The sequence below is a fragment of the Ascaphus truei genome, chromosome 8 (assembly GCF_040206685.1).
Source record: "Ascaphus truei isolate aAscTru1 chromosome 8, aAscTru1.hap1, whole genome shotgun sequence".
Taxonomy (NCBI): Eukaryota; Metazoa; Chordata; class Amphibia; order Anura; family Ascaphidae; genus Ascaphus; species Ascaphus truei.
This window is the reverse complement of record NC_134490.1, coordinates 25,360,491-25,373,423: the sequence shown is the minus strand read 5'-3', so window position 1 is coordinate 25,373,423 and position 12,933 is coordinate 25,360,491. Positions and strand designations below refer to the sequence as shown.

The following is a 12,933-nucleotide window of genomic DNA, read 5'->3' as shown; positions in this document are numbered from 1 at the left end:
CTGGCAACGCCACCGGTAAGTATCTCGAGAACTACTGCCTATAGTTGAATACTGCTTCAGAGAACCTTCTATTCACATATCCATCAAGCGTTGGCCTAATTTTTACAGGGTGTGCCGTTCTCTTGGGGGATTCCTTTGCTACTGCATTAAACTTGTGTGGAACATCTACAGTACAAATGTGTTATGTGACTCAGAACCCAGATATCAGTTTTACTAAAAGGGGATTATTCATTAAACTGCTAAAGTGCCGATAAGTGCACCATCCAATGGTTGTTGGTAGACCACATGCATATTGTCCCTGATCATACCTTAAGATCTCAGGGCGGTCATGAGCACAGAGAAAGATCTAAGGGCCATTATAGCTTGATCAGGCATTAACTGCCATACAAGACAATATCAGGACTGAGCTCTGATGCCCACTTAGTGAATGTGTTCATGTGTTATGACAGATGTTAACTCACCACACATTGGGAAAGATCTATTAACTGGTGGTCCAGACTGCACCATGTCTTGTGGCACCACAGCATGCCTTTCGCCTACTGCTGTATACACGGAGTGTCCAAAAGGGGTCTTACAGTTGCTGGTAAATGCAGTACAAATCTGGATGACACCATCAGACGACGTGGTGTGGAGAAGGCGCAAGGTATTTTAATAGAAGTCGTTATTATTCACCAATCTTGCCCAGAATGCTTCTACCGGACAGTCTGCCTTATGAAATATAAAAAGAGGTCAAGATATTTGATTGCAGGCTTTATGCAGAGTGTTCAATAGAAAATAGAGATAAGAAATGGGCAATTGTCTTTGAACTTCTTTATTTGAGCAGCATTGATTGTAAGAAAGCTAGAGATCCGGGGAGAGATGCATTGGCATCTCTTACTTTTGCCCTTGTAGTCCCATCCCAACTCCTATAGAAACTAGGTTTGATATTATGTATTGTGTGACTTCACCAAACTGGATGATTCAGAGTCTGATCATTTATGATATTTTAATCTGGAAAGGCTAAATTTAAAAAGTACCATACTTTTGTTGTACTGTACATGAAACACAAAATCAGGTACAACAATTTTTTACAATTATTTTTAAAATGTGATATTTGTTTAAATTACCATATTAAATATAATATAAAATCAACCCAGACACCTTAATAAATTATTCGACATACATTTCCCTTGTTTTTACATTAATCAAATGGTAATAATGCAACGTTAAAGCAACAGTTCCCCCTCAAATATAACCTGATAGGAACATGACAGATGAACTTGTAAATTTGAATTTTTTTCAAATATTTTTGGGCTAGGTATTCACCTGCAACGTCCTGTCATAGAGCAGGAGTCTCATTTACCCCATATTCCCCAGCTTAGGCACAGGTGTCTCAGAGTCTCAGTTAATGACTGAGCTATCTGTGCTGAAGCTGGGATATCCCAAAAAACCTGATCTGTTGGGGGGGCTTGAGGACCCCTGTTATAGAGAAGTACATTTTCAGCAATTGCCAACTCTAGAAGTCAACTGCAGAATTTAAAAAGTGGGATTACTAAAAACAGCATCATACAGTTTAAAGGTAAAAATAAATGAGAATTAAAAAAAAAAAAAAATTATATATATATAATATAGTGAGAAGAGGGAATTGCTGCTTAAGGCTGGTTCCATAAAGGTTTCGCCCTAGTGGAGGCGTGCGCCTGTGTGACGTCACCCATGTGAAGCAGGTGCGTTTTTTAGCCATGCTAGATGCGCCGTGGGGGGGGGGGGGCAGGGGTCACAGAGCTGGTTCGCTCACATGACCTACCCTTAGCGCCGATAAATCAGTTTCAACTGATTTCGCGTGCAACGCACGACCCCTCCTGCTGTCGCGCGTGGTCTATGGGCATGATGAATGTCTGCGGCAGCATGGACAGCCCAAGGCAGGGGTGTTCAACTCCAGTACTCAAGACCCCACCCCCTCCCGTTCGACTAAGCCTTTGATTAAGCCACGTGCTGACGCTGGAATATCCTGAAAACCTGACCTGTTGGGGGGGCTTGAAGACTGGAGTTGAGCCCTCCCTGCCATTGGATCCTACTTTAAATCAAATCTGGGATATTGTGCTTATGGATGACATGACCTTCATGTATGGAAAAAATAGTGATATTCAGACATCAAGACTTTTTTTCTGTTGTAATAAATTAAGGAATACAAAAACACCTTTATGGTTACAATTTTGCAAGGGTTAACATCTGAAGTCCTGCTTAAGGGTTGCTCATGTAATATGAGCTTGAGACAAATGGTGGCACTGTGTGCTCATTTGCATGTCATTTCCCAGAATCCCTTGCTGCAGTGGAAGTGCTGTGTGCTGGGCGATAATGGTGAAAGACAGGGTTGCAGACCTGTCTAAGACATGCAAATGAACATACAGTAATATTTCCATTTGCTATATGCTTTACTGTGGAGGGTTTTTGTCCCTTTTTTAACCACCATAACCTTAATAAGTGTGGTATTATTAATAACCACACTTATTAAGGTTATGGTGGTTAAAAAAGGGACAAAAACCCTCCACAGTAAAGCATATAGCAAATGGAAATATTACTGTATGTTCATTTGCATGTCTTAGACAGGTCTGCAACCCTGTCTTTCACCATTATCGCCCAGCACACATCACTTCCACTGCAGCAAGGGATTCTGGGAAATGACATATATATATATTCTTTATTCACAGCAACACAGAAAAGAACCAATACCTCTTTTAAATCTCACAACCTTCATGGATTTCAGCACGGGTTTGTAGTATAGGATTGAATGACCTTGGGTCTATTAAATTTGCCCCTTCAGTCTCACTGCCAAGTGTACCTAGGTTCATGGACATTGGTAGTCTAAACTTTTGACGCACTGAAAGCTTGGTCACTTTCTGCAAACAGACACATTCAGTGGGAGTTTCCCTATAACAGTGCCCCAATTTGCACTATCTGAGTTTAATAAATAACCCCCCCAACAAAAATTGAGAGAGAATGTTTGAATATGACCACATCAAAATGGTTGACAGGGGTAGATATTGCATTACATGGTAATTATACAGATTTTGTACTAATTTATTAGAAATATTTCTCTATCAGAAATAACCCTGTGATTTAGAGGTAGGAAGTAATGTAATTTTCCATATGACTTTAGAGACGCCACTAACTAGCATTAAAAATTGGTACAATGGTGTTCATTCTTTCTTTAAATGAACGCCACTCCTGGTCATCCTGGATCCAGAGACATAAAAAGTGCATGTTCTAGCGATTTTATACTCCGCTCGAAACATCATAGATCTATTAAGTCCAATACTCCACATCGCACCTTCATCGCACCAATATCTCCTTCATCGCACCTTTATATACCCAGTATATATTATTGTAAAGTAAAAAAGTCACAGTACTGCCCTGGAGATGTAGTAAAAATCATGCAGGAAGACATCACATCCTATTTGACAAGAGGTAGATAGTTATGTGCAAAGAACATTTACCTACTGGAAAACAGATGTGTGCTAAAACGATTTTCACCTATACATCCCATGTCCCTTATTGCTTTTCTCGGAGATGAAATATTTAACGGTATACACAAACATTTATAAGAAAGGCCTTGTATGCGAGACAAACATCCACTGCTTGTACGTACATTATGCATAATTCTTTCTTTTTTGCATGTAAAACAAAATTCACATTCAAATCAATGTTTGCTCTTCTATTCCATGTGCAATATTGTGAAGTAAAAAAAATAAAAAAAATAAAATAATATGCACATGGAGGTGTAGGTCCATAGAGGACAATCTCATGTTTGATTACCTCGGAGTTGCAACCTGTGGCAGAATAACAGGCGCACATGCTATTCCAGCAAATGACTCGGGAAAGTGCAAGTCTCTTTCCCACTCATCACTTTCGACATTGTACACTTGGACAAGACTAGTCACATTGTTTAAATGCCAGTTGTAGCCACCTACAATATAAATCTTCTTATCTAGTAGACAGCAGCCTGCTTCAGACTGCCCAGCTCTCATTGGGCTCACTGTTGTCCATACGTCAGTCTCTGGTACATAATACTCAACAGCCAACACATCAAAACAACGGTCGACATGGTCCATCCGCCCACCGAGTGCATACATTCTGTTATTTGCCCCAACCATTGCATGGAGGACTCTTGGTTCATTCATTGAAGTTTTGAACTCCCACTGGTCTAGAGAAGAATCATAACAATGTAGGGCTTTTTTATCTTCGACAGATACTCCGTAACCACCAGATATATAGAGTTTACCTCCAAATGTAGCACCAGCATGCCCCCATGTCCTGCGCTTAAGAGAACAAACATGGGTCCATTCATTTTTGTGGGGACAATATCTTTCCACAGATGCTAAACTGCCTGATCTATTTCGTCCTCCGGTAGCATACAACATGCCATACAAGACATTCAGCTGGAACTGAATTCTGCTCTCTTGCATGGCTTGGATACGAAGCCACTTATTTAAATGGGGATCATAGCGGAAACAGACATCTACAGCTCCTTCACCACTTCTGTACTGCAAATGCTGCCCTCCTACTATGTAAACAAAATTATCCAGCACTGCGACACAAGCGTGGCTGCAGCCAACCTCAATTGCATGGAGTTCCTTGAACTGACGAGCACTTATGTCTGGTAAGTAATATACTTTGCTGCTTACGGTTCTGTCGTTATCTGTGTAAGGTGTACCACCAAATGTTATAAGAGAGGAGACATCAGACCTAATTATAGTCCTAGGAGATTGCATTTCGTGCTGCCGGAATGGCAGAATTTGGTAATTAAAAGCCTCGAGAAGAAACTGTCGGCATAAAACATCCTCTACCATTATATCTACAGTCTGAACACTGTCCACCAATTCCGATGACTCCATCAGTGGAAAGCGAATATGGCAAAGAACTTGACTAGCAATGGCCCGACGTGAATGATCAAATTGTAGCCAACGAATTGCTGCATGAAATAAATTTATTTCACTACAGTTTTTCAGCCTGCTGCTTTGAAGGAAGAAAACAAGTCTCTCCAAAGGTAAATGAAGGAAGTCGTCTTCTTCAGAAATTTTAAGGAAGTGTTTGAATGTGAATAAATCCACCGACTCCTTCAAAGATGCCAGGTTAAAGGTTGTAGCCATTTGTCCAATATTCAAACAGGTTTCAACACTCATGGCAGATTTTAGGAACTCCTCACAGAGCTCCACAACGGGTACCATTTGAAGAAAAACTGCAGCTCCCAAGACATCATGAATGCAGTCCAGGTCAAGAGTGACTTCCGCACTATAAGCAAAGTCAATAATGTGTCCAAGTCCTTTTGAAGATAAACCCTTTAATTCAATAATATCTTGACTGGCTTCCCTCATCCCGCCTGTAAACATTGCCCTGAAGATGAAAAACAGAGTGAGTTTACAAATGTTACACATTCTGAGGAGAATTACAAAAAAGTGTACTTTGCATTTAACGGTAATGTTACAATGTACAAAATAATAAATATGGCATGTTTTAAAGCAGCAATCCTTGTATTTGTTTGTTTTAACAGAACCTAAGATGGGGGCACCCAGAGTTGGACTACCAAACCGCTATTCTTAGCTCTGTGGACCCAGTATTTCTGACATATTTGCCTGTGTGCGCCAGTAAAAAATGAAAAAGTCCATCAGGATCATTTAATAGTAATCTGCAGTGTCCTGCTTTGCTGACATGGCGGCTTCCTACTTGCCCGTGGAAGTGTGGCATAGATAGCAGCCTATCACACACGGCCCCTGTAAGCTCAGAACCCAAGGGCCTTTTGCGAGTGCTGTCGTGTTAGGACTTGCAAAAGAGGGGATACCGTGGTGCGGTTTGCAAGCTTAAAATGTTTTGGCCAAAGAATTGAACTAAATGCCCTCACTTATGAAAAGAAAAACAGATAAGTACAGTATTTAACTGTATTATTTATCATATTGGATGTAGCACCAAGGTTTTCTGTCTATCGTAGTACAGCTCAACCCCCTTATAACACTGCGCTTGGGGTCCAAAGAATCCCATCGCGCTATAAGCGGATTGTGTTAGAAATAATGTACAATTGTATGCATTGTACAATAAAGTATTTAAGATACTAATAATCGTGTAGTAAAGTATTCATAAATACGAAAATTGGGAGCCATGCTTGCATCACGTTATAAGCGGATTCGCGTTGTAATGGATCGCGTTATAACGGGGTTGAGCTGTACTAGATGGCAGCCATATTGAATTTTACCAAAAGTGACAAGAAGCATGGCACATCAAAAAGGTAAATATTTTGGGAACTGAGGTGTCCCTGGAGTTAAAAATAGTGAAATCCAACTCAGGGGGACCCATCCCCCTCCCCCAGTTCCAATTTTAGAAAAACTAAAATATTAGAGTATTAGGTATTGCTGCACATTTCTTTGTAAAGGTCTTTCATTCTTGGAGTTCTAGCACCATTCCTCCCCCCCCCCCCCCCCCCTTGAGATCAACAAACTACATACCACAATTATTACATTATTAGCATTCAGATTGTAATATTTTTATTAGGAGTGGATACATGCTTTTTGTTTTTCTTACCACATTTCTTTATTGAAAGCTACATTTATTGCAGTTTAGATCTTAAAAACATAATAATAAAAAATAAAAAGAAGGTCCTTGCTTTGGGATCTGGCTCCTTCTCCACTAAAAACGTGTGTGTGATGTGTGTGTGATGTGTGTATGTATCTATCGAGAAACACACACACACACACACACTTTTATTTGGAAGGAAGTTTTAGGCATTCATTTAGCTTGGGCAAATGGAAAATGAAAGGGTACAACATTTGTATTGGCATCGAATAGAGTATATTGCACGCCCAACATACACAGTACTACATGATGATGTCAACCCTTCTTTTAGGCCAGCTGTAGTGGTTAACTTAATTACCCATTAAATGATTGTTCTACCTCCCAGTGAATCTTATTTTACTGGTACTTTACTTTGCCACAGTGTTTTTGGCTCCATAGTCATGTGATACTTTTACTGCAATTTAACCTCTTCAGTGCCACTTGACCTGGTGGCACTTCCGTGTCATGTGATCGCACAGGAAAGCGATCATACTCCAGGTACAAGAAACTGAAGTGCAGAGAGCTTCACTGTTATGGAGTAATTAGTCCTTTAAAAAAAAAATCCCCAAAAAACAGGTGTATTTGGTACATCATAGGGCATTGAAAATGTTAATTGAACGTCAAGCAGTGTTAAGTAGATTTGCAAATGTGGGGCCTTAAGCCGATCTGTGAAAAACCCAACAAAAATATCCCAGAATACACACATGTACAGTAGTATCTATTGCTTTAATTAGAGGCAAGCGAGGAACTCATAACTATCTGAGAAATGAATGCACAGCAACTTTCAAAGCTGCACGGATGAGTTTTAAGTTCTAAAGCAGTTTTTAGGAAACCATATTTTTTTTAACCATGTGACTGCTGGAATATCTGCAACACTAGAGTGTCAAAAGTTTATACAAATTACTTCTGCACACGTGACCAAATAAATGTGCTATTGGGTGCTGTGTTTCCCCTTAAGCTCCCCATCCAGCTTTAGAGGGGTACACACCACAGGTAACGCACCACACACACAGTAGCCACCATATCTCCCATGAGGTGGGGGAAACTATGCTACATTATACACATACACAGCTGTACCCCGTTATAACGCGGTGCTCGGGGTCCACATAATGAGACCGCGATATAACCAGGATCGCAGGGGAAAATGGCCACCGCGAGCTGTTCCAGATCACCCACACTGCCCCCATTAGGCCCTGCTCTCTCCTGCCCCTATACTGCCCTCGCCAACCCCATGTCTCCCTGCTAGAGCCTGCGGGCCGAGACCTCACCCGAGCCGGCGTCCCAGCCTTGTCTCACATAGCGGCCCAACCTGGGCTATCCGGGGGGAGGGAGGGGGAGTTAGCAGGATGAGGCACCGGTGGGAGAGAGAGACAGGAAGTGCTGAGACAGAAAGTGACGGGTAGGGTGTATGCTGTTTTCCCCCTGCTATTCTTCTCTCTTCAGCTTACAGACTTTGGTAATTCTGTCAAGGTACATCCTGTAATTAGCAAACTGCATTCCCCACTGAGAAAAGACCCTTGAAAACAGCTATGCTAAATGACCTGTTGTCAAGTATATGAAATTGCCATTAGGCATTGGGACCACTGTTTGCCACATATGTTACTGGCTAAATACAGCATTAACCACCGGCTCTAGGTGACACTCCGTTATAATAGGCCACTTCCTTAGGAATTGGTACTATGGCTTTGGAAGGACATTGCTGTTGTGCCACGCTTGGGAGAATTACCCTTCAGATGTTCAGCTGTAGCTTGGTTTTCATCATCATCCTGTAATCATCCGCTTGCCAACCGTTTGATCCTTGAGAGATTATTTACTAAATAAACCCATTTGCCCAATGCTTTTATTAGTGTCTCTCCGTGTGTGTCTCTCCCAGTGTGTGTCTGTTAGCAATAAAGCATTGAATATTTGTATTTAAAAAAAAAAATGCAGCGTAGCTTTTTAAAAACGGGAGCCACGCTCAGACTGCGTTATAAGCGGTTCGGTGTTGTAACGGATCATATTATAACGAGGTTGAGCTGTATATATAAAATAAAAACAAATAGACGATACCGTTCTGTGGCTAACTAAATGCTTTTATTTGTGCGAGCTTTTGATATCCACTGATCTCTTCTTCCGGCGGTGTTACTATGGATAAAGCAAGAGAGGTTTTTACTTAAAAATGGTGCTTCTTGGAATGTGCAAGAATGTGCAAGAAGGGTAAACAAAGCAGAGCACTGCCAAAAAAGCAAAGGAGGCTCACGTATGAAAAATAAAGATATTTATTTGAATAACTGGATCATAACTGACCCCTCAGTAGGCAACAACGCAAACGCACCTACGCGTTTCGGGCGACACGCCCTTTATCAAGGTGGAATGTACCCGACTTAAGCTATCCCTCCCCATCTGCAGTATGCAATTTATGACTTAAGGTGTTAAATGGCCCCTGAATGTTAGTGATGTAAGAGTATGTATGCATGCATGAGAAAAAAGGGTGATGTAGAGTAGCGCTAATGATGTGGTAATGAACAGTAAACTCTATATAAGAGTAGCCCCCTATGGGGTCTGAGGCAGCCTGGTGGAACACTGATAGTACAATCAGAGATGAAACAGAGACAAAAAGAGAGATACCGGCGCCTAATAAGTCCAATTAGGTATTAGTCCTGGATATCCAGATGGAATAGTTCAAGTCCCAATGATGACAGCTTAAGCAATCTTGTAATCAAGGGGTGACCAGATGTAACTTCATCCGTGTAGTATGGAACATGGAATGAAAAGAACACAGAATTTAGTGCAACACAGCTAACAAAAAATCACAGACATAACCTCACAAACCAGCACAAACAAGACACACAAACGCAAAGCTGAAAATAAAAAGTTAGTTTAATACAACTATAAAATAATAAAATGTGGGACAATGAGAAACTGAATAAGCCGGTCCGGGAAGAGTAAAACTGAAACGCTACTCACAGGACGGCTCTAGAACACTAGCAATGAGCGCCGAATAGGCAGATGTAATCTGTCCTCCCTGGGCTGAGAAGTTGAAATGACCGCAACTTTCCTCCATACACCGGGCTCCTCGAGACCGGAAGTGACGTCACCGGATACCGGAAACTCCGTCACAGGTAGGCGGGACTCTCGGCGGAATTTTCGAGCGGAGATTCTTCTTAATTCTGCTCCAGGGGATCAGCACTCAGCTCTCTTCACATCAAATCGTCCAACAGAGCGAAAGAAGCCCTACGCGTTTCGTGCGCTTGCGCACACTTCCTCAGGGAATATGAGTCATGTCAGTGGTGCCCTGGTATATATCCGTATAAAACTGGTCTGATTGGCCAGTCAATAAAGACATTTCTTAAAGCAATACCTACTTGACACTTGGTGTAAAGAACACTGACATTTTAACAGCTTCGCATAAACAAGGAACAATAAACAATACACAACGAATATCTACACATGACTAAACATAAAACAACCATAGAAGATATAATACATACATAATGGTATCAGAACAAATGCTTGCATGCACCTTGACGCAATGACGTCATAAATTTATAAAAAAGCCCCTAAATCAAAGTCAATATTAAGACCTCTCGGAGAGAGTGTCTGTAATTCATAGATCCAGTATGCCTCACGCATACTGCATCTCTGCAGCCTATTCCCACCTCTTGTACTAGCTTGAATGGTCTCAATGGCCTGACAGATTAACCCTTTAGGGTTTTGGTTATGATGTGTGAGGAAGTGATGGGACACACTGTGGGTAACTAATCCCTTTTTAATGTTGTATATATGCTCATATATTCTCCGTTGGAACGTTCTACTCGTTCGCCCAACATATTGTAAGCCACAAGGGCATTGGAGTAAATATATGACATATATTGTGTGGCACTTAATAAATGACCTGATAGGGTAAATATTATGAGTTACATTAGATCTAAACATCTTTGTGGTGCAACTATGTGAACATGCCAAACATTTTGTACATTTAAAAAAACCTTTTTCTAACTTAGCAGTTTGTTTAGAATAATTAAGTGGGCAGCTTGGAGCCCATTTAGATTTTAAATTTGTGGCCTTTGTAAATATGATAGTAGGTTTTGGAGGGAGAATTTCGGCTAGGGTATTATCCCTCAGAAGAATTGACCAATACTTATTAATAATCTGCTTGATCTTTGGTGCCATCTCATTATATTGTGTAATGAATGACACCATCTGATGGAATTTATTTTTTGGATCTGTTTTCTTATATTTAAGCAGATGGTCCCTTTCTAGATTGGTTGCCTTCTCTATTGCTTCATCTAGAAGACTCTCTGGATAATTTCTATCAACGAATTTCTGCTTAAGTACCTCAGTGTGAGACGCAAAACTTTTGCGTCTCAAACTGCTAAGTTAGAAAAAGGCTTTTTTTAAATGTACAAAATGTTTGGCATGTTCACATAGTTGCACCACAAAGACGTTTAGATCTAATATAACTCATAATATTTACCCTATCAGGTCATTTATTAACTGCCACACAATATATGTCATATATTTACTCCAATGCCCTTGTGGCTTACAATATGTTGGGTGAACGAGTAGAACGTTCCAACGGAGAATATATGAGCATATATACAACATTAAAAAGGGATTAGTTACCCACATATTCCCTGAGGAAGCGTGCGTAAGCGCACAAAACGCGTTTGGTTTCTTTCACTTTGTTGGACAATTTGATGTGAAGAGAGCTGAGTGCTGATCCCCTGGAGCAGAATTAAGAAGAATCTCTGCTCGAAAATCCAGCTGAGAGTCCCGCCTACCTGTGACGGAGTATCCGGTATCCGGTGACGTCACTTCCGGTCTCGAGGAGCACGGTGTATGGAGGAAAGTTGCGGTCATTTCAACTTCTCAGCCCAGGGAGGACAGATTACATCCGCCTATTCGGCGCTCATTGCTAGTGTTCTAGAGCCGTCCTGTGAGTAGTGTTTCAGTTTTACTCTACCGGACCGGCTTATTCAGTTTCTCATCGTCCCACATTTTATTATTTTATAGTTGTATTAAACTAACTTTTTATTTTCAGCTTTGCGTTTGTGTGTCTTGTTTGTGCTGGTTTGTGAGGTTATGTCTGTGATTTTTTGTTAGCTGTGTTGCACTAAATTCTGTGTTCTTTTCATTCCATGTTCCATACTACACGGATGAAGTTACATCTGGTCACCCCTTGATTACAAGATTGCTTAAGCTGTCATCATTGGGACTTGAACTATTCCATCTGGATATCCAGGACTAATACCTAATTGGACTTATTAGGCGCCGGTATCTCTCTTTTTGTCTATGTATGCATGCATGCATGTATGTGTATGCATGCATGTGTATGTGTGTATATGTGTGTGTGGCAGTGGGCCGGACATATCGCAAGAAACGATTACTTGACAAAGATGGTACTCTATTCCAAGGGAAATAAAAACCAAAGACTACAACTAAAAATAAGATTTGTTGGAGCAACGTGGAGAAGAAAGGCTTGCAACCACAGTAAAGTAGTACAAAATTAGAACAAAGCAACAGCCGCTCCAAAGAAAAAATAAATAGGGAACTCACCAGCAGGGAGAATTAAAAAAGATTTATTAAGCTACATAAAAAAACACAAAAACAAACAGTGAGTGGACTCTCCCACGCCCCCTGATCTTTGGGGAGGCCTTCATCCAGCAGTGGGTTGGCAAGGGCTGAAAACGACGATCTTGATATATAAATATATAATTACACATACAGTGTGCGTGTGTAAAGCTACTTTGAAAAACTAAATGCAAAAAAACTGACTAAATATTAGATGAATTACAACCATATAAATCTATTTTTAATTTAGATTTTCATGCTGGTATTTATTCTGTGTGTGTGTATAGTGGCCTTGCGAGCCAATGAACCCCCCATCCCCCCCCGCCGCCTGACCTCACACCCCCCTCTATTTCTTGCTTGCTTCTCACACTCTCCCATCTATTTCTCTCCCCACACTCACTATCCCCCTCTAGCTCAACCCTCCCCCACCCATCTCTCACACAATCCCCCTTCCCACCTCACACTCAATTCCTTCGGACTCAATCCGGCTGCTACTCAATGAATTTCACCTGGGGGGGGTGGATAGACCTGCTCTGGTCCTGAATGCGTCGGTGTGGGACAGTGGGAGGTGGGAGCTAGATGCAGAGAGTGTTGCTCGGCGATGACTTGCCTGCCTAACTACTGGGCAGTGAAACAGGCAGGGAGGAGGAATTGACGACGGAGGAGTGGGGGCCCGGCCTCCGCAGCAAGCAGAGGTCCCAGCTGCCAAAATCAGAAGTTGGGCCCGACCTCTGGTCGCCGCCGGGCCCAACTTCCAGCACCAGCCGGCTTGGTCCCCCCGCATTGCAGGGTTTATTGGGA

At 41.5% G+C, this 12,933-nt stretch overlaps 1 protein-coding gene across 2 annotated transcripts in view; it reads right to left on the bottom strand.

Moving 5' to 3' along the window:
* Positions 1-2,617: 2,617 nt before the first annotated feature.
* The window catches only part of KLHL26 (kelch like family member 26), a 45,846-nt gene continuing 35,530 nt past the window's right edge, over positions 2,618-12,933 (bottom strand). For both annotated transcript variants that reach the window (XM_075610858.1, XM_075610859.1), the window contains one exon: positions 2,618-5,370. In XM_075610858.1, coding sequence (XP_075466973.1) covers positions 3,789-5,370 — 1,582 coding nt within the window. In that variant the 3' untranslated portion in view covers positions 2,618-3,788. The remainder of the gene's footprint in view (positions 5,371-12,933) is intronic.